The 20,002-nt window shown below is 31.0% G+C and overlaps 7 protein-coding genes and 1 long non-coding RNA gene across 9 annotated transcripts; 6 read left to right on the top strand and 2 right to left on the bottom strand.

Annotated features, from left to right (window-relative positions):
• Positions 1 to 167: 167 nt before the first annotated feature.
• LOC111413351 (ribosomal protein S16) lies at positions 168 to 1,132 on the top strand. The gene is made up of 5 exons (XM_023044279.2): positions 168 to 267; positions 331 to 375; positions 451 to 582; positions 754 to 868; positions 921 to 1,132. Exons 1-5 carry the CDS (start codon positions 259 to 261, stop codon positions 1,064 to 1,066), a joined length of 447 nt encoding a protein of 148 aa, XP_022900047.1. The 5' UTR covers positions 168 to 258; the 3' UTR covers positions 1,067 to 1,132.
• LOC111413350 (ras suppressor protein 1) lies at positions 1,129 to 2,693 on the bottom strand. The gene is made up of 5 exons (XM_023044278.2): positions 2,489 to 2,693; positions 2,288 to 2,338; positions 1,908 to 2,230; positions 1,605 to 1,852; positions 1,129 to 1,408 (listed from the first exon to the last, which is right to left on the bottom strand). Exons 1-5 carry the CDS (start codon positions 2,640 to 2,642, stop codon positions 1,324 to 1,326), a joined length of 861 nt encoding a protein of 286 aa, XP_022900046.1. The 5' UTR covers positions 2,643 to 2,693; the 3' UTR covers positions 1,129 to 1,323.
• A 296-nt stretch (positions 2,694 to 2,989) lies between these two features.
• LOC111413362 (peroxiredoxin-6-like) lies at positions 2,990 to 4,054 on the bottom strand. The gene is made up of 4 exons (XM_023044298.2): positions 3,787 to 4,054; positions 3,359 to 3,733; positions 3,229 to 3,304; positions 2,990 to 3,175 (listed from the first exon to the last, which is right to left on the bottom strand). Exons 1-4 carry the CDS (start codon positions 3,876 to 3,878, stop codon positions 3,041 to 3,043), a joined length of 678 nt encoding a protein of 225 aa, XP_022900066.1. The 5' UTR covers positions 3,879 to 4,054; the 3' UTR covers positions 2,990 to 3,040.
• A 390-nt stretch (positions 4,055 to 4,444) lies between these two features.
• On the top strand, positions 4,445 to 8,117 carry LOC111413365 (beta-1,4-glucuronyltransferase 1-like). Its single transcript, XM_023044302.2, has 4 exons — positions 4,445 to 4,696; positions 4,775 to 5,110; positions 5,156 to 5,731; positions 5,795 to 8,117. The coding sequence occupies exons 1-4, from the start codon at positions 4,538 to 4,540 to the stop codon at positions 5,990 to 5,992; spliced, it is 1,269 nt and encodes a 422-aa protein (XP_022900070.1). The 5' UTR covers positions 4,445 to 4,537; the 3' UTR covers positions 5,993 to 8,117.
• A 767-nt stretch (positions 8,118 to 8,884) lies between these two features.
• Positions 8,885 to 10,586, top strand: LOC111413331 (serine protease snake-like). 2 transcript variants are annotated; one of them, XM_071199277.1, is made up of 6 exons: positions 8,885 to 9,013; positions 9,146 to 9,415; positions 9,470 to 9,630; positions 9,684 to 9,793; positions 9,853 to 10,285; positions 10,337 to 10,586. In XM_071199277.1, the coding sequence occupies exons 1-6, from the start codon at positions 8,938 to 8,940 to the stop codon at positions 10,502 to 10,504; spliced, it is 1,218 nt and encodes a 405-aa protein (XP_071055378.1). In that variant the 5' UTR covers positions 8,885 to 8,937; the 3' UTR covers positions 10,505 to 10,586. The 2 variants fall into 2 exon arrangements, with proteins under 2 accessions (XP_071055378.1, XP_071055379.1); XM_071199278.1 differs by having other exon boundaries at positions 8,987 to 9,063.
• A 39-nt stretch (positions 10,587 to 10,625) lies between these two features.
• On the top strand, positions 10,626 to 16,609 carry LOC139431488 (serine protease snake-like). Its single transcript, XM_071199350.1, has 5 exons — positions 10,626 to 10,771; positions 10,828 to 11,007; positions 11,063 to 11,194; positions 11,275 to 11,711; positions 16,404 to 16,609. Exons 1-5 carry the CDS (start codon positions 10,708 to 10,710, stop codon positions 16,560 to 16,562), a joined length of 972 nt encoding a protein of 323 aa, XP_071055451.1. The 5' UTR covers positions 10,626 to 10,707; the 3' UTR covers positions 16,563 to 16,609.
• Positions 16,610 to 16,704: 95 nt separating this feature from the next.
• Positions 16,705 to 17,692, top strand: LOC111413320 (phenoloxidase-activating enzyme 1-like). Its single transcript, XM_023044242.2, has 3 exons — positions 16,705 to 16,997; positions 17,047 to 17,437; positions 17,488 to 17,692. Exons 1-3 carry the CDS (start codon positions 16,765 to 16,767, stop codon positions 17,653 to 17,655), a joined length of 792 nt encoding a protein of 263 aa, XP_022900010.2. The 5' UTR covers positions 16,705 to 16,764; the 3' UTR covers positions 17,656 to 17,692.
• An 81-nt stretch (positions 17,693 to 17,773) lies between these two features.
• Positions 17,774 to 18,209, top strand: LOC111413321 (uncharacterized). The gene is made up of 2 exons (XR_011641595.1): positions 17,774 to 17,890; positions 17,942 to 18,209. It is a non-coding gene; the product is annotated as an uncharacterized lncRNA (long non-coding RNA).
• The last annotated feature ends 1,793 nt before the right edge of the window (positions 18,210 to 20,002 follow it).

Raw genomic sequence — 20,002 nt, 5'->3', positions numbered from 1 at the left:
AACAAATTAAGTCAAAACAGCAACGATAACATTTATTTAAAAATAAATATACATCGTTAATTACATCCAAACCTTTAAAATAATCATTTAGTTTATTCAACACATATTAATTAAATTTTTTAAATTAAACGCGACTGTTAAATAAATTTCAAACCATCAATTGACACATGTAGTATTCCAACTTCATGTTATACTTCCTGTACTATCGGCCATATTTCCTTTTCTTTCCGCATTTGACGCTGTCAAAGTGAATTAAACATGCAGAAGGTAAATATGAAATAAATGTACTCATTTAATTACTGTTTTACTAATTTTTCGTTTTTCTTGCAGCAAAAACGTGAACCGTTGCACTCAGTGCAAGTTTTTGGTAGAAAGGTGAGTTTTAACAAACATAACCTCACTTTTACATGTCGCGTGTTTTGTGCATTATTTTCTTGTTCATTTACATAGAAATCCGCCACCGCGGTCGCTTATTGTAAACGAGGACGTGGTATTTTGAGGGTAAATGGACGCCCGTTAAATCAAGTTGAACCAAAAATGCTTCAAGATAAATTACATGAACCCATTTTATTATTGGGAAAGGTAACTATTATTGTTTTTATATCTTCAATTCTTCTATTTTAATATTATGATGAATTTAATTATCCCGAATATGATTTTTTTTTGATTAAAATTCAAAAATTACTGATTATGGGTAAATTTTGCATTTTGAGGTTATGTCAAATATGTTTCTTCTAATTTATTTTTTTGTAGGAAAAGTTCGCTGCTGTTGATATCAGAGTAAGAGTAAACGGTGGTGGACATGTTTCACAAATTTATGCCATCAGACAAGCTATTTCAAAAGCGTTGGTGGCTTATTATCAAAAATGTAAGTTCTTGTTGTTTATTAATTTAATTATTAACTAAATATCTTTGTTTAGATGTTGATGAAGCCTCCAAAAAAGAATTAAAAGATATTTTGATTCAATACGATAGGACTTTATTGGTTGCCGATCCACGTAGATGCGAACCCAAGAAGTTTGGAGGTCCAGGTGCTCGTGCACGTTATCAAAAATCTTACCGTTAAGACATTTATTATAAAAAAATGTTTTGTTGTATGTATTTATAAATAAAATCATACTACAAGAATTAATTTATTGTTTTTATTTTCTATTAAAAAAAGTTTATTATTTAAGTTCTTATTTTAATAAAGCACATAATAATAAATAAAAGGCACATTTTGGTTAATTATTAGATTCAAAGCTTGATTAATTATAATTAATACTTTAATAATATTAAAGAAAATGGCAGTTTTAGCACCATGTATTCAAAGTTGCTTTTTTTCTAATGGACTCGAGAAACTTTCTTTTCCTTATCAATACAAGGTGGTGGAATTTCATGTCTTTCACTTGTATAACGATTGTACATACTGAAAAATATAAAATGAAATTATTTATTCAAAAATATTTTGTGATGAAAAAATCAAAGTAACGCCATCTAACAATAGAATAAAAAAACATGAAGGAGTTGAGGTTATGTAAGAGAACCTAGTATTTAACCTTGTACCTCAAATAAAGCTAAATATAATAAACAAGTTGATTTATTAAACATATTTTAATACTTACATTCTGTATGTTTCACTTTTTAGATAATCCATTAAATGATTAACACCCAATTTTAATTGATCCGCAATTGGAGTGACCCAAACATTTCCTTCAAACTTAAAGCACGACTTATTACTGGTCATATCTAAATTGGAGATTTCTGGTGGAAGAATCGTCAAACGATTTCCTTGGAGGTGAAGTTCCCGGAGGCGAATTAATTCCCCGATTTCCTTTGGAAGCGATATTAAATCGTTTTCGCGCAAAACAAGCTTCAAAAATTAACACTTTAATAAGATTTGCGAAAGATTTCAATTATGTACTTACGATTTGAAGATTTTTTAAATTTTTTATGTCAGATGAAAGTTCGGTAAAGTCATTATCACCCAAATATAATGCACGTAAAGTCTCAATCATAAAGAAATTTCCTGGCAATGTTTTCTCACTTAAATTATTATAAGTTAAGTCTAAAACTTCAAGAACTGGAAAAGCACCAAACCCTCTGGGAAGGGAATAAAGTTTATTTATCGATAAATTTAAAATTCTTAACTTTGGCATTGAAGATAAAGACAAGGGAAGTTCTTCTAAATGGTTATTAGCTAGATTTAATATCTCCAAATTTGTTAAATTAGCCAAACCAGGTGGGATTGCTAAAAAGATAAATAAATCAAATTTTATTTTACTTATTATCAATTTATACAACTAACCTTTAATTTTATTATGGCTCAAAGTCAACCTGGTTATATTCAGCATATTTACTAAAAAAAAAACATTAAATTAAAAATTAAAGTATTTGAATTTCCCGCTTAAAAAACCACGCCCACTACGATTCCATTTCTCTTTTTTAACACTTCGACCCCGATTTTCCAAATTTGGTAAAACCGGCTACGTTTTTAACGTTTACTTACGTATCCCGGGCATCTCCTCGAACGTTGAAATGCCTTTATCACTTAAATCCAGCTCGGGATTTTGGATTTCCCGAGCTTCTTCAAGTACTCGCTTAGCCTTCGACATCCTACTCGAATTCGGGATACAGGAAACTACGGACTGTTGTTGATTCATTTCAAAGTATTCGTTTATGATGCGATCAGATAAAGCAACCGCGCACGTTGGCGTCAAATTTAAATGTAAAAGGAAATGAGAAGAAGGAATGTGGAATTGAACAGAGTTAAACGTTGTTTTTAAAAAATCAAAATTATTTATTGTTACAAACAGAATTTTAATATAGAATTTGATTTTATACATTTTTAGATATTTAAATCGACAAATTACATTAAATAAGAACAATTTTTTAGGTTAGATTTACGAGTGCATTCTTGATTGTCACATTGTTGTAAAGTTGGCAATGTTTACAGGGAATTTTGTTATATCATGTTTTGAAACCTCTCAAACTTATGTCAAACTGACAGTTATTTATTAATATTTTTTATTTATTATGTAAATTCTAACAAAATTCGTTATTATTTGTTATATTTTGTGGTTGTTCTGACATAACAAACACCAGATGGCATATCGACTTTATCAACGCTGCCCGGAAATAATTTTTCGGCTTCTTCATCTTTAATCGAGGGTACAATCATGACTTTATCACCAGGCTAAAAAATTTGATGGTATAAATCAAAAAAATAAATAAATTTTTAAATTTTACCATCCAATTGGCCGGTGTGGCAATTTGAGGAATTTTATCAACCAATTGTAACGAATCGATAACCCTCAACATTTCACTAAAAAAAAATAAAAGATTATTTCTAATAATTTCAATAAAAAATAAATCTTACTCAACGTTTCTTCCGGTTGAAGCCGGATAATGCATCGATAATCGTAGTTTATGCTTAGGATCGATAACATAAAGTCCACGTACAGTTAACGCCATATCTTCATTATCACGATTATACTCGTCGATCAAATCTAATTTAACAGCCAATTCTCGATTTTCATCCGCGATTATTGGATAGGGAAATTCCCCGGGAATATCCTGACAATAACTTTTGATATCGTTAACCCAATCGACGTGAGATTTCAATTTATCACAAGAATGCGCCAATAATTTAACGTTTCTTTTGGAAAATTCCGGCTGATGAACAGCAATTCTACCTAATTCAGTCGTGCAAACAGGGGTAAAATCGGCTGGGTGTGAAAATAAAATGACCCAACTAAAATCGTTTTTAAAATAAACATTTTTTATTTAATTTTGTTTTATACTCACGAATTTCCTTGGTATTCATAAAAATCGATTACCCCTTGAGTACTGGGTGCTTCAAAATTCGGTACAACGTTTCCAAGTCGTAAAGTGGGCATTTTAAACGTAGAGAATTGGACGAGTTACTAGAAAATCACCACGTAGTCCGTTTTATTTAAAGGAGTCATTCTAACCATTTTACGCGATTAGAATTTTAGAAGTGTTTTTGAAAATCTTATCTATTAAGTACGGATTAGTATGATAAGTTAATTCAGATAAACCTCATTAATAACAATCAATAGGTTTTTTTATTAACATAAATTTTAATGCATTACGTTATTTGATAGGAAATTGTTTCAAGTTATAATTCATCAAGGTTATTGAGTCATAAATTGTACATTATCAAGTAATAAAATGATAAACAATTCAGACTTAATAAATAAAACACATTTATTATTCAATTTAACACCAAACGTAACCACGCTTTTTGCAAATTGAAATTTAACAACCCCTTATAACCTTTACTTTTTATTTTTGACATTTTTTTGACACTTTAAAGATGTCGATAAAAAAATTCCCGCTAAAATTTAAATGTTTAATTAATTTAATATTTTTATCACAAACAAAGTTTAAGATTGTGTTTCGGATATGTTTGCCTAGTAAAAGATAAGATAGATTTTCCTGTCACGTTATTTCGCTTTAATATTAAATGAAATAACAGTTTAAAAAAAAATTTATCCATTTCATTATGAATCTTGATGGTTATTATATGTAAAAAATGAATTTTTCGAATTCGAATCGTTTCATGGTGATTTTATGTTGTTGCGCCCTCGTAGTGTTTATTTATATATTCTTTCAACCTAAATGTGTAGAAAAAGTGGACCCTTATAATTATTGGCTATTGGAAAAACTTAATATGAAAGAAAAAAATGAAAGTGTAATTAGTAATTAACAATTTAATTAAAATTAATTGTATTGAATTGGTTGCATAAGTTAAATCAAATTAATGTTTTAGGAAAATGTTACAAATCGGTATTTGCATAATCCGTTATTAAGGATTCAACAACGAGGTGAATACTGGGTTTTTTATAACTTATTAACTTCAAAAAGAACTTTCGCGCAATTTGAAAGTATTACATACACCACTCATGGAGATTTTACATTCTTGGACAATTTACCACCATTGTTAGAACGATGGAGAGGTCCCATTGGAGTCGCTTTATACGCCCCTGGAGATGATTTTAAAAGCTCCGTTGACTCGATTCATTATTTAAGAGACTGTACAACGTATTTAATCGAGGAATATGTTACGTTTCACGTTTTCTTTAAAGGAGAGCACCATCCGAAAGAGGTAAATAATTTTTTTTTGTTATATCTCCTAATCTCTTCATTTTAGATTCCAAATTTGAATGAAGTCTTTAGTTCTGCATACAACTGTAGCATTGATCCAAGTTTTAAAACAATAAATTCGGAAAAAACCTACAAAGCATTGAACAACCTAACATATCCGGTCAATGTAGCAAGAAACATTGCAAAAGAATCATCCCAAACATATTTTGTTTTAGCTTCAGATATCGAGCTTTATCCAAGCTTAAATATAATTGAAAATTTTTTAGAAATGATTAATAAAAGCCAAATAATCTTTTCAAATAAAAATCCAATGGTGTTTCCATTAAATTTATTTGAGGTGGAAAAAGATGCTAATATTCCTGGAACAAAAACAGAATTATTAATCATGTTAAAGGATAAAAAGGCGATTAACTTTCATCAATACGTGTGCGCTGCATGCCATAACACACCGAAATATAGTGAATGGATTGATACCAAAGAAACTGAAGGTTTAAACGTATTTCATGTAGGCAAAAGATTCGGTCCATTTGCAAAATGGGAACCAATTTATATTGGAACAAAAGATGATCCGATTTATGATGAAAGATTAAGCTGGGAAGGAAAAAGTGATAAAATGACACAAGTATGTTGACAAAGGTACGAATAAGATAAGAAGAAACAATTAAGTAATGTTTTTTTTTTGTAGGGGTACATTTTGTGTGTTAAAGATTATGACATGATGATTTTAGATAACGCTTTCTTGGTTCATAAGCCAGGTATTAAAGTCTTTAAAAACGATCCAGGTCGAAATGTTCATGTATATAACACGGCAAATTTGATTAACAATGTTATTAAGAAAGAACTTGAGATTTTATTCGGTGTTAAAGAAGGTTGTATAATATAATTAAGAACTTAGAAAAATATTTGTAAATAAATTATTAAAAGAATTATGTAGGTGTTATTTTGGTTGCATAAGCAAGTAAAATCTAATAGTATATTAAAAAACAAGTTTCGTAAGACACGCTTGAAATGCACGAATTCATGTTGAATGAATGAGTGCTTTAAGTCTTATGAAACGTGTTTTTTATGCTATTTTTTGTAATTCGCGTTTCTATCCTTTTTTTTCTCAAAAATAAAGTAAATTTTGGCAATGTAAGGAAATAGGTATGTAGCAGTTGGTAACACCGGAACACTTGAAAATAGAAACTTTGAATTGACAATTAGAAACTGTCAAAACACAAAATGTATTCACCTGACAAACATGTTTCATGTACACCTCCCAAAATAAGAGAAATTGCTCAGAGTTCAATGTCCTCATCATTGTGGACCTTGTATTCGATGCTTAGAACGTATTTAAACATCCATGGACAAAAAAACTAGAAAAATTAATGACCCAATGTCACCAACATGAACTGGTTAAAGTACAGAGACTTGCGTGTTTGTATGTTACAGGTGCGCTGCGGACTACCCCCACTGCAGCCATGGAAAACATGTTAAACCTAACGCCACTTCATTTGTTCATCCAAGAGGTGGCATTGGTGACCATGACTCGACTGCGAGCAGCAGGAATTCTAATGGGTGAGAGAAATAGTAAAAATGCCAATCTCTGGAATGAAATGGTGGATTACTCACCAATTCTGGAGTGTGTAACGGACTTTACACCCCTACAACACATTTTTACGAAGAAATATCTCACCCACCCAAGCTCCACAGAAGTAGAGGTAAAAACAGCCTTAAAATCTACACTGATGGTTCAAAGAAAGAAGGAGCTGGAGCCGGAGTCTTCTCGTACGATCTCCGACTCCACCATCATACCACCATCATACAGGCGGAGTTAATCGCCATACAACTTGCCGCTGACGTTATTGTCAGATCCAACTTGGTAGGTAAGACTTTTACAATTTATACTGACAGTAGACAAGCTATTTTAGCCCTGAGTAGAATAACAATTACCTCAGGACTTGTTATGGGTTGTCATCTGACATTGGAGAAGGCCGCAGTGCATAACTGTGTCATACTTCAATGGATAAAAGGACACTCGACTTGTTCAGGTAACAAGCACGCTGATAGGCTTGCCAAAAGGGCTGCCAAGCGAGCGCCATGTTCGCCTGAACCGATAATCGCTCCGTCCTTATCAACTCAGATTGAGATAATTAAAGATTTTACCCACAAAAAGTTCATGAACTGGTGGGATAGGGTTAAGGGTTGCCATCTGTCTAAGGAAGTATTACATTATCCTTCAGCAGAGGCAGCCTTGTCTTTCGTAAGGCTTGGTAGAAACGCTCTACGAACTGTAACGGGACTCGTCACTGTAAGGTAAACAAGCATCTTTATAACCTTAAGTTTGCTATTAGTCCTCTCTGTTGCCTCTGTAAAGAGAGCGAGGAGACGGTCCGACACATCTTGTGTGAATGCCCCACTCTGCAAGACCTCAGAATGAGAGACTTCGGAGAGGAATGGCCGACCACAGATGGCATCAGGAACACACCTCTGAGCTGTATCCTAGCCTTCGGAAATTCCTTAGGCTGGTTGATGTAGCCGGAGACAGTGTAGGAGGATGTACAAGGGGCCCGTTGGGGCCTAGGTGCTGTGTGCGTAGCATACCCTCCGCTTTCCTACATACACATACATGAACTGGTTCCATAAAATGTTACTAAAATCTCATTACAGCATCGGATGCTGTAAGGAGTCTCATTACAGCACCCGTTTGAGTACTGTTATAGCTTTCATTAGCGTCGCGAATTACAAAAAAGTCTTTTACGTCCAGCTACGACAATCAAAGAATTTGATACTATTAATTGTTAATTTATTGTTATGAACAAATTATAAACACAAAATAATCAACATTTAATTGTTTTATCATTTCATTTCATGTTTAAATGCAAATTTATAATATAGTTCATTTTTTTTCTATAATACCTGTTAAATTGTTATAAAGTTGGCAAAATTAACAGGGAGTTTTGTTTTATCATGTTTTGAAGTAAATATGTCACATTGACGTTTGAGCTTTCGTTATTCAAAAAGAAAAGGTGCATAAAAAGTATTGTGGGGTGTTTATTTGCCATTTATTTACCTAGAAAAGGTATTTTATTCTATTAATTACTTTGTAGCACGTTTTTACAACAAATATGTACTTCGTGAAAATCGTATTTACCTAAAAATGTATCAGTATTTTAACCTCAACTAAATAGTTACTGAAAATGTTACTAAAAACCATGAAAACAACATAAATTTTATAAGGGTCCTAGATAATACCAACAGAAACCCTAAATAATTTACATTGACAAGTATTATAGAAAAAAAACGAACTATAGTACATTTGTTCAATATGTGAGGTTAAATCGATGTGACGTTAAGTTTTTGACATAACATTAAATGAATTCTAAATGTCATTATTCTGAATTTGGTCTTTTTATTAATTTATAACTTTAGAATACGCAGTTTTTGAAAAAATGTTGTTATCCATAAATCCCAGCCATAAACTTAAAAAATTCATAATTCCGTAACCAACACGATTTGGGTCACCAAATTTCACATCCGGCACACTCTTACCCGTAAGGACAGATTAAAACAGTTCTAGAATTTTTATCAATTTTCAAAACGCTGTAACTCTTAACGGTTTAAGAGAAAAAAAATTAACATTATAAATCGCGGATGGAACTTTAGGGGAGAAAACCTTAGTTTTCGAGAAAAAAATTGGTTATTTTTTTCGTTCTGTGTGTTTTGGTATATGCAACCGAAATCCCAAGTTTTTTTTTCAACGGATTCCCCACTTATTATCCTGCTACGTTGTTCTTTAATCAACGTAATCGCTTTGACGTTGTAGTTCACAATTCGGAGCCGGCCAGAATGCAAACTCCGGAAAAAATTGTCCTTACCTTAGTGTTTTTATTGGGTATCTCCCAATTGTATGCAGATTATGTAGGTGAGAAAATCTTGTTATAAAGTCGATTTATTTCAAATTAAGTTTTTAAGGCAAGTTTTAATAAACCGGTTTGCTTACATACTTTTCTAAGAATTGTTATGAAGTGTATTTTTTATTAATTTCTTTTTAAAGGAGATATTTGTTATCATAAAATAAAAAAAGCTTCAGGAAAATGTATAACAGTAGCAGATTGTCCTCAAGCTATTAGTGATTTAATGAGTAATATTCATCCTCAAATATGCGGATTTATCGGTGACATATCTTTGGTTTGTTGCGCGTCCGCTGACTCACAAAAACCTGTAACGATAACAACAACGACCACATCAACAACCACGAGAACAACGACCACAATTAAAACAAAACCCATTTTAAACAGAGTTGCTGGAGATAAGAGTCGAGAAAGTAAATACTTAATCAATAAAATATTCAGTCAATATCTAAATTTTTATTTTTTAGAATGTAAAGAATATGAAAATTTGGCTTATCATTTTGAAAGGCCACCAACGTTAATACCTGGACAGCAATTTTTAAAACGAAGTAAATGTCCTTGGAGTCCTCTAGTAACTCCTGTTATCATCGATGGAGAACCAGCAAAATTAGGGGAATTTTCTCATATGGTGAAACATTTCTTAATAATTTTTGAGATTGTTTACTAATAATTTTTTAATAGGCTCTTTTAGGTTACGACACCGGAAATGGTATCACGTGGGATTGTGGCGGAAGTTTAATCAGCGAAAACTTCGTTTTAACCGCTGCTCATTGTCTTTATTCGCGTAACTTGTAATTAAAATCAAAGTCATAGTCCACCAAGCAGATCTAATTTGATATCAAATTTTTAGCGGTTCCCCAACAGTTGTAAGAGTCGGCGATTTAAATTACACAGATCCCAATGATAATCAATACGCGCAAGAAATTCCTGTGGATAGATTCTATGAAAACCCAGGTTATCTTCCACCCACTGACTACAACGATATTGCTCTTTTAAAATTAGTTAGACCAGTACAAATGAATGAATTTTTAAAACCAATTTGTTTATGGACTAATCCCAAAACAAGCGATGTAGATAAGGTTATTGTAACTGGTTGGGGTCACACTGAATATGCAAATGAAGCGTCTAAAAGTGATTTGTTAATGAAAGCTGCGTTAGATGTTTTTACAGGATCTCGATGCAACAAAACCTATAGTAGAGACACCGTTAAATTACCTAGAGGAATCGATGATGAGTTACAAATGTGCGCTGGATCATTCACTGACAACAAAGATACTTGTCAGGTAAAAATCTTTAATTACAAATTAATAAGGAATTAATCACCTTTTTGTTAGGGAGATTCTGGTGGACCAATTCAAATCCGCAGTTCAGAATATCATTGTTCTTATTACATATTAGGTGTAACGTCATTTGGGAAACAATGCGGTTACAAGACAATTCCTGCCGTTTACGCAAAAGTCTATCCACATTTAAAATGGATTGAAGATATCGTTTGGCCCTAAAAAGTATTTTATTCCATATAATAGCATAATATTTTTTGTACTTCTTTTATTTACAATAAATCTTAATTTAATTTTAAACAAACGTTTTTAGTTATAAATCATCTTGTAATCAAACAACCACAAAAAGGAATGACATCATTTCAAAATGGTATAAAATCACTCGCATTAAAAGTTAAAGTTCATTTCGGTTTTATCTGGTAAAAATGAAACTTGCGTTGGTTTTAGTTGCATTCGGTGCTATCTTTAATTGTGTTTCATGCGAAGTCGGTAAACAATTTTGAAAAAATTGTTTTAAAATAATATTTTTATATTTTTTAATAAAGGAGAACCTTGCAAAACAGATCAAGATAAAAAGGGAATTTGTAGAAGTGTTGAAGACTGCGAACAAGCGTTATTAGATTTAAAACGAGGTGTTTCGCCTACTCTTTGTGGTTTTATTGAGAAACAATCTCTTGTTTGTTGCGGGTTAACATCGTACAAAATTGGAGATATCGCTAAAGAAAGTAAGATTTTCATTAAAAATTAATTTTAAGCATAATTTTCTTTAACACATCTTAGAATGCGATGAGTATAGCAACAAAAAATTTGTTGTACGAGAAATTGTTGGCGGTGTCCGATCTTCACCATCACAATTTTCTCATATGGTCGCTTTAGGTTATGGACAAGAAACAAATATTCAATGGAATCACTTATAAGTGAAAATTTCGTTTTAATCGTCTTTATTCGAGAGATTTGTATTTAATTTTAGTTATTTTATTTCGTTATTTAATCATTATTTAATCTTTTTAGTGGTGATGTTAAATACATAAGAGCAGGAACAATAACTTTAAACCCACCGGACACAACACATAACGATTTTAAAGTAATCCAATCAATTCCACATCCCAGTTACACCCCTCCAATCCACTATGATGATATTGCTTTAATAAAACTAAATGCATCAATTGAAATGACTATTAGTGTTAGACCAGCGTGTCTTCAAACTTCTTCAAATGTAATGAAAACGTTTTCGGCAATCGGATGGGGTTTTCTTTATAATGGAGGATTACCAAGTAATCATTTAATGGCAGTTGATTTAGTTCAATATCCTTATGGTCAATGTAACTTAACTTATTCAAGAGATTTTAGAACTTTACCAAAGGGAATTCAAGAGGATTCAATGATATGTGCTGGAGGGAAAGAGGATGAAGAAAAAGATACATGCCATGTAAGAATTTATACAGGGTTCCGGTTATACCGGAAGTCGCCACCTACTTAATTTTTTTAAATGGAACACCCTGTATATTTTTACATATTTGGATTTGTCTGTTTTCATGGTTTATAAATAAGTTTACTTTTTGCAATTTGATTCGGCCGTTCTCGAGTTATTCGAATTTTTCTAGAAAAATCTGCTCCAGCAGACATTTGTTCAAAAAATCAGAGAACACTCAATTTTTGGGATATCAATTTAGGATTCAGAATATGCTTAAACAACATGATGGAGTATGTTTTGGTGCCGAGAACGGCTGTCTAGAACGTTTGGTCACTTTACTATGGCACGTTAACTTTTCAAAATTTGAAAGTACCATAACTTCATTTTTTTAAATGGCACCCCCCATATTTTATTACTTAGTCGTCTTCGGCGTCTCATTCTATATCTTTTATATCCCATATGTCCCATACCTAACATTAATAGTTTGGGAGATAATTAGGGTTTTTTGAAAAATGCACACATATCATATGGATATTTAGCCTAGTGTGCCATGAAAAACAAGCCTTCTCAATGAGTTCTTGTCAAAGACTCACTTGTTTACCTCACTTGATGCATGTGAGCAAATAATTATCTGTTATGTCCCTTAATATTAGTACTGAAAAGAGTTAAAATCGATAACAATAACGAAAGTAATATTTACACAAATCAAGAAATTCTGAATTTATTTTTTATGCATAAAAACGCGACAAAGTTCGTAGTATGATTCCTAGATCTTCTTTGGCAGCTCGAATTGAGGTGTTGGGACTGGGCTCGAAATAAGCCAAGGCATTCACCTCTTCCGTTGCATTATCTACTACATTTTTTGGTCAGTTTAACACCTGATTAATTCGTCCAAAATGCAAAAAACTTGCTTCTATTCTTCTAAATGTATCTTTTGTCATCGGAGGTAAATGCGGATAATTTTCATTAAACATTCTGCAAGTTCTACTAAGAACTTTGTCGCACTTTTCGTGCACAAAAAATAAATTATGGATTTCTTTATTTATATAAACATTATTTACGTTATTAATATCCATTTTATCTGGTTTCAGACTCACAAGCATCAAACAACGTAAATCAGACTTTGACGTTTGTCAATAAGTCATTAAACATTTGTTTTCCATAGCACACTAGGTTAATATCGATATGATATGTGAGCATTTTTCAAAAAACCCTAATTATTTCTCAAACTATTAATGTTAGGCATAGGACATATGGAGTATAAAAGATGTAAAATGAGACGCCGAAGACGACTAAGTAATAAAATATGGGGGGTGCCATTTAGAAAAATGAAGTTATGATAGTTCCAAATTTCGAAAAGTTAACGTGTCATTGTAAAGTGACCAAACGATCTAGACAGTCGTTCTCGGCACCAAAACATACTCCATCATGTTGTTTAAGCATGTTCTAAATCCTAAATTGATATCTCAAAAATCGAGTGTTCTATGATTTTTTGAACAAATGTCCGCTGGAGCAGAAAAAATCGAATAACTCGAGAACGGCCGAATCAAATTGCAAAAAGTAAAGTTATTTATAAACCTTCAAAACAGGTAAATCCAAATATGTGAAAATATACAGGGTGTTCCATTTAAAAAAATAAAGTAGGTGGCGACTTCCGGTATAACCGGAAGTGCTAGAAATCTGAAAATATTTTAGACGAAGAGAACGTAATTGATAATACTTAAGTCTGAATTCTCAATTTTTTATTTTTGCCAGAACCACAGAAACGTCTAATGACCGGTCTCGCTGAGACACCCTGTATATGTTTTTTATTTTCCATCCATTTTTTCATTTCCTAAGTTGTTAAAATGACTTTTTCTAGAACATTTAAATTTTTTTTTCTGACAAAAAAAAGAAAGAGTAACATTTTGTCGGATTTTCAGTCGTTCTTGAGATATTCCCTTTTAAATTTTTATAATTCAACTTTGTATTTAATGATAAAAAAATCCAATTTTATTATACTGTATCTGAAGAACGAATTGAGATATCATCATTGTGAAAATCATTTCCTAGTTATGAAGGTCAGCTTATTTAATGAGACATTATTTGTTAAGCTTAACACTTTTAATGTCATGGTCATGAGAGTAACAATCTTATATTACGCACTCTATGAACTAGTATGTTGAATAATTTAACCCTTTGTGTCCCAAGAAGTGAAAAATTTTGAAACTTTGTGACAGAATCAGACAGAATTAAAACGCTATCAAAATACACTCATTAAAGGCCTTTGGAATCAATTTTAGCAAAATATGTAATCCCCCTATTTTCGCATAATCTAAGTGTCAAAAATGATGCTAATTCAAAAATTCCTGGAAGCCGTGTTTATTGAAATTTAGAAATGAAACTTATTGTAAATTGAAGCTTAAAGCTTTCTGTTTAAATCGATGTATTATAATCGTTGGGTTGAATTAGAAAAATATTGAGAAAAAGAGTATTGATTTAAAACTAACATTTTCGTATAACCTGAAAGTGTCAAAAAAGATGCTAATTTAAAAATTCCTGCAAGCCGTATTTATTGAAATTAAGGAATGAGACTTATTCTAAATTAAAGCTTAAAGCTTTCTCTTTAAAATGATGTATAATAATTGTTGGGTTGGATTGGAAAAATATTGAGAAAAAAAATGTTGAAATAAAACTTACATTTTCGTATAACCTAAGAGTGTCAAAAAAGATGCTAATTTAAAAATTCCTGGAAGCCGTTTTTATTGAAATTAAGGAATGAGACTTATTCTAAATTAAAGCTCGCAGCTTTCTCTTTAAAATAATGTATGATAATTGATGGGTTGGATTGGAAAAATATCGAGAAAAAAAATGTTGAAACAAAACTTACATTTTCGTATAACCTAAAAGTGTCAAAAAAGATGCTAATTTAAAAATTCCTGGAAGTCGTATTTATTGAAATTAAGGAATAAGACTTATTCTAAATTAAAGCTCAAAGCTTTCTCTTTAAAATAATGTATGATAATTGATGGGTTGGATTGGAAAAATATTAGGAAAAAAAGTGTTGAAATAAAACTTACATTTTCGTATAACCTAAAAGTGTCAAAAAAGATGCTAATTTAAAAATTCCTGGAAGTCGTATTTATTGAAATTAAGGAATGAGACTTATTCTAAATTAAAGCTCAAAGCTTTCTCTTTAAAATAATGTATGATAATTGATGGGTTGTATTGGAAAAATATTAGGAAAAAAAATGTTGAAATAAAACTTACATTTTCGTATAACCTAAGAGTGTCAAAAAAGATGCTAATTTAAAAATTCCTGGAAGCCGTTTTTATTGAAATTAAGGAATGAGACTTATTCTAAATTAAAGCTCGCAGCTTTCTCTTTAAAATAATGTATGATAATTGATGGGTTGGATTGGAAAAATATTGAGAAAAAAAATGTTGAAACAAAACTTACATTTTCGTATAACCTAAAAGTGTCAAAAAAGATGCTAATTTAAAAATTCCTGGAAGTCGTATTTATTGAAATTAAGGAATGAGACTTATTCTAAATTAAAGCTCAAAGCTTTCTCTTTAAAATAATGTATGATAATTGATGGGTTGGATTGGAAAAATATTAGGAAAAAAAATGTTGAAATAAAACTTACATTTTCGTATAACCTAAGAGTGTCAAAAAAGATGCTAATTTAAAAATTCCTGGAAGCCGTGTTTATTGAAATTAAGGAATGAAACTTATTCTAAATTAAAGCTCAAAGCTTTCTCTTTAAAATAATGTATGATAATTGATGGGTTGTATTGGAAAAATATTAGGAAAAAAAATGTTGAAATAAAACTTACATTTTCGTATAACCTAAGAGTGTCAAAAAAGATGCTAATTTAAAAATTCCTGGAAGCCGTTTTTATTCAAATTAAGGAATGAGACTTATTCTAAATTAAAGCTCGCAGCTTTCTCTTTAAAATAATGTATGATAATTGATGGGTTGGATTGGAAAAATATTGAGAAAAAAAATGTTGAAACAAAACTTACATTTTCGTATAACCTAAAAGTGTCAAAAAAGATGCTAATTTAAAAATTCCTGGAAGTCGTATTTATTGAAATTAAGGAATGAGACTTATTCTAAATTAAAGCTCAAAGCTTTCTCTTTAAAATAATGTATGATAATTGATGGGTTGTATTGGAAAAATATTAGGAAAAAAAATGTTGAAATAAAACTTACATTTTCGTATAACCTTAGAGTGTCAAAAAAGATGCTAATTTAAAAATTCCTGGAAACCGTATTTATTGAAATTAAGGAATGAGACTTATTTTAAACTAAAGCTGAATGCTTTCTTTTTATAATGATCTGTAATTATCACACCTAATAACCATTTATCAAAGAGATAAATTTTTGACTTTTTGAACAACAAAATTCAACACCACTTTTCACTAAACTTCTAACCTCACATCTGAATGAATAAGTTTAAATATACCTAAAAACCCTACAGTGCGGATTGCGTCATTTTTTATACAGATTCTTTCTTGTATAGTAGAAAGTACCGACAGCTCTAAATGGGCTGAATAGATTACTACAGTTTAAAATGAGTGTTTAAAGCTACTGGTACTTTAAAGTACCGTCGGGACACAAAGGGTTAAGCTATTTCCGGTTATCATTTAATATGTACAAGTTAAATATTGTAAATGTTTCACAATCTATAAATTAATAATTAAATTTTTAACTTTTTTAGGGTGATTCAGGTGGACCTCTTCAAATTACAACATCTAGGCATCATACATTAATTGGTATCACCTCCTTCGGAAAAATTTGCGGTGTACAGAACATACCGGGAGTTTATACAAAAATTTCAAATTATATTGAATGGATTGAAAACATCGTTTGGGCTTAAATCGTACTTTTTGTTATTGAAATAAATACATTATTTAATTATTACAACATTTTTTTATTATCAACTAAATTTAATCCTAAACATAACCCCTTGTTTTTTTGAACTAAACGAAGGTCTTCAAGACGAGATAAAACAACGATAAAAATGTGAATTTTAGGTATTTATAACTTGTTTAGTGCCACATACTTTGTATTCTGTTAAAATGTTCTCTAAAACGGTTATATTTTCACTATTCTTGTTTTCGTTAATTTCCTGGGTAATTAGTGAAGATTGCGACAAAAATTTACCTCAAGATGAAGAAATTGCTAAAGAATTTAAGCACATGGCTATGTTAGGTTATGATATTGGATCGAGAATAATTTACGGTTGTGTTGGAATTTTAATCGATCAAAATCATGTTTTAACAACCGCGGAATGTAGTCGAAAGGAAACGATGTAATTATTATTATCCAATTAGATTTAAAATTAATTTTATTTCTTTTAGTGGTGCTCCAATTAGTGTCCGATTAGGAATATCTTGCGAACACTTTCAATACCACAACATCTCAAATATTTCAGCTCATCCTGAATTTGATCCCGATTCTTTTGAAAATGCTACTAGAAGTGTAGCTTTGGTAAAATTAGAAACGCCAGCTGAATCAACTGATTTTGTAAATCCGACGAAATTGTATAAAACGAAAATTTTTGATAAACAAAAACCAATTGAAGCCGCTTGGGTTCGATTACCCGATAATGAAGATCAATTAATTGTCGTTAAATTTATTTTAAAAATCCTCCCATTTCCAAAATGTTCTGAAAATTATCATACTAGGACTCCTTCGATTGAAATAAGAAAGAAATCGGAAGTTTGCGCTTATCCTATAGAAGAACCACAAGTAAATTAAAAAAAACATTGATAAAGATATCATTAAAACATTATTTTTAGGATTCGTTGGGAATTATTCATTTGATGAAAAATGGGCATCTTCAACCCGTTGGAATAATGGCGGGGGGAAGTGGTTATCCACCAACTGAAACTTATCCTAATATTTACATTCGGATTTCTCATTATATAAAATGGATAAGAGAAAATATGGAAAATGATGAGGAATAAATTTTTTTCTCTTAATAAATTATACTCCAAGTTACAATTTTGTTGTATTTATTTTCCTAACCTGTTCTTGAAAGGTTCCTGTCCTCCTCTAAATGCAATAACCTTACGCTAGTTCTCGTCAGTAAGTTGTAGATCGCAAACATAATGACCCTTTCGCCGAGTATTTCGTTTCTGTTTATAATTTCGATGGGATTTACTTTGTGTTTTGATAAGATTCTTCCTAACAGTCTAAAAGGTACTTTTTTTTTAATCATTTTTTTTAAATATAAAACTTATTTTATTTAAGGGAAATATTGCATAACAACTTTCGGCGAATACGGACTTTGTACTTTATCGTCAGATTGTCCAGCTTTTTATACGTTTCTTAAGAAGCCCCATTTTTGTGGTTTAGAAGGATTGAAACCTTTGATTTGTTGTGTTCAAAAAATTCCGTCAACATCACCACCAACACAAGGAAAACCAGAAATGGAGGTGCATATTCAAAAATTTACTTCAAATTAATTGATATTTTATTATAAAAATTTTAAATAAATAAAATTTTATCCGTAAATTAATGAGATTAATACAACTCAATAGTTTTAATTAGTGATGGTACGTATCCGGCCATTATGGTTATAATTTCTGGTGCATTTCTGAAATGATACCCTATATTCCCACATTATTGCGATATTTGAATAAAAATGAAATTAATAAGAAAGCTGATAAGATATGTCAACTTATTTGGATCCAAGATACAAAATGAACTTTTTTTATATGATATTTCCAGAAGGATGCTTCAAGAAATTAATTTTATAGCGAATTTTGAAAGTTATCGATGAAAATTGCAACATCGAAAATTTTATCAAAACTTCAAATATTGTTTTCTCAAAAACTAAAAGTTGTTCATCAAGTTTAAAAACTAGTTCATTGGAAAGAGGACACTTTTATTAACACTTTGGGGAATTTTCATAATCATATTCCAGGAAGTGCATTTTATACGAATTTTTAAAACTTAATCAAATCTTTGATTGCATTGTGCTGCAAAATGTTTGTACAGGGTGGGCAAATTTGGGTGTTACCATAGGCTATCTCAGAAACTATAAGAGATACGAAAAAAGTAGGTGCCATATCCCGGTCTCTTTTTCCGAGACTAATCCAATCCCGCAAAGACCAAACCTCTACCTTCTTTTGTTTTTAAGTTATAGCCAAAAAGTCAAATTTTCGCAACTTCAAAAAATGCTCATATTTCATTTATTTTTGAAATTGGAGAAATGGGGTTGATACGTTCTTAAGACACTTTTTTGAGTAGAATACACTGCCGTTAAAAGATTTTAAATATACTTGTTGGTTTTTAAGATACAACACAAAGTTGTATTTTTTTAAATACAAACTATACTTGATTATGATGTTACTGAAAAGAGGATATTTTTAGCTTTCCAATGATGTATCGCATGCATGGTGTATGTGCGGAAAATAAGCGTTATTTTTCAATTCCAAAATAATAAAGGCTAATATTCAAAATTTTGATTATAGTAGGCGGGTTCGAACAGTAAATACTACCTAGTTGCTATAGTAACGTGTGTTTATTTATCATCTAGTTAAAAAACTTAAGTCAGAAATTGTGATAGGTAGTCTTAGCGTTTTAAGTTTTTTTTTAAACTAATAACATTCAATTCGAAAATGGAATTCAGTAACTATGAAAAGTATGATATGTTGGAATGTTTTATTCACAATAATGACAACGCTGATGCTGCGTGTGAAACATATCTAAATCGCTACCCAGAACGGAAACAACCACATAAGTCAATTTTTAACCGCCTGAAAGAAAATTTAATCAACTATGGATGTTTTAAAAAATCAAGAGCACAAAAGTATAAAATTCAAGGTGCTGAAAATGTCGCAATTGATGTAATTGGAGCCGTCATTGCAGATCCATCCATCTCCAGTCGACACATTGAAGCGGTTTCAGGAATTTCTAGACGCCGTGCTCTAACTGTTTTGAAAAACAATAAATTTAAGCCATATTTAATACGGAAACGTCAACAGCTTGTAGAAGGGGATTCTCAAAGGCGTCTACAATTTTGTATATGATTCGAACAACAATGTTTAGAAGATCCATCGTTCCCAAGAAAAATTATTTGGACTGATGAATGCTATATATCTAGCAATGGTATCTTTAATCGTCATAATAACCATTACTGGTCCGATGTAAATCCTCATCAAACTATTGATATTCAGAGTCAGGGACGATTTGGCTTCAGCGTTTGGTGCGCACTTCTTGGAAATGGTATGTTAGTGTATAAAATTTACGATGGAAAATTAAATGGCCAGAGGTACAACCAAATCATATCTGACAATATTATAAACA

The sequence above is a fragment of the Onthophagus taurus genome, chromosome 10 (genome assembly GCF_036711975.1).
Source record: "Onthophagus taurus isolate NC chromosome 10, IU_Otau_3.0, whole genome shotgun sequence".
Classification (NCBI taxonomy): Eukaryota; Metazoa; Arthropoda; class Insecta; order Coleoptera; family Scarabaeidae; genus Onthophagus; species Onthophagus taurus.
This window is presented reverse-complemented; position numbering and strand designations above follow the sequence as displayed.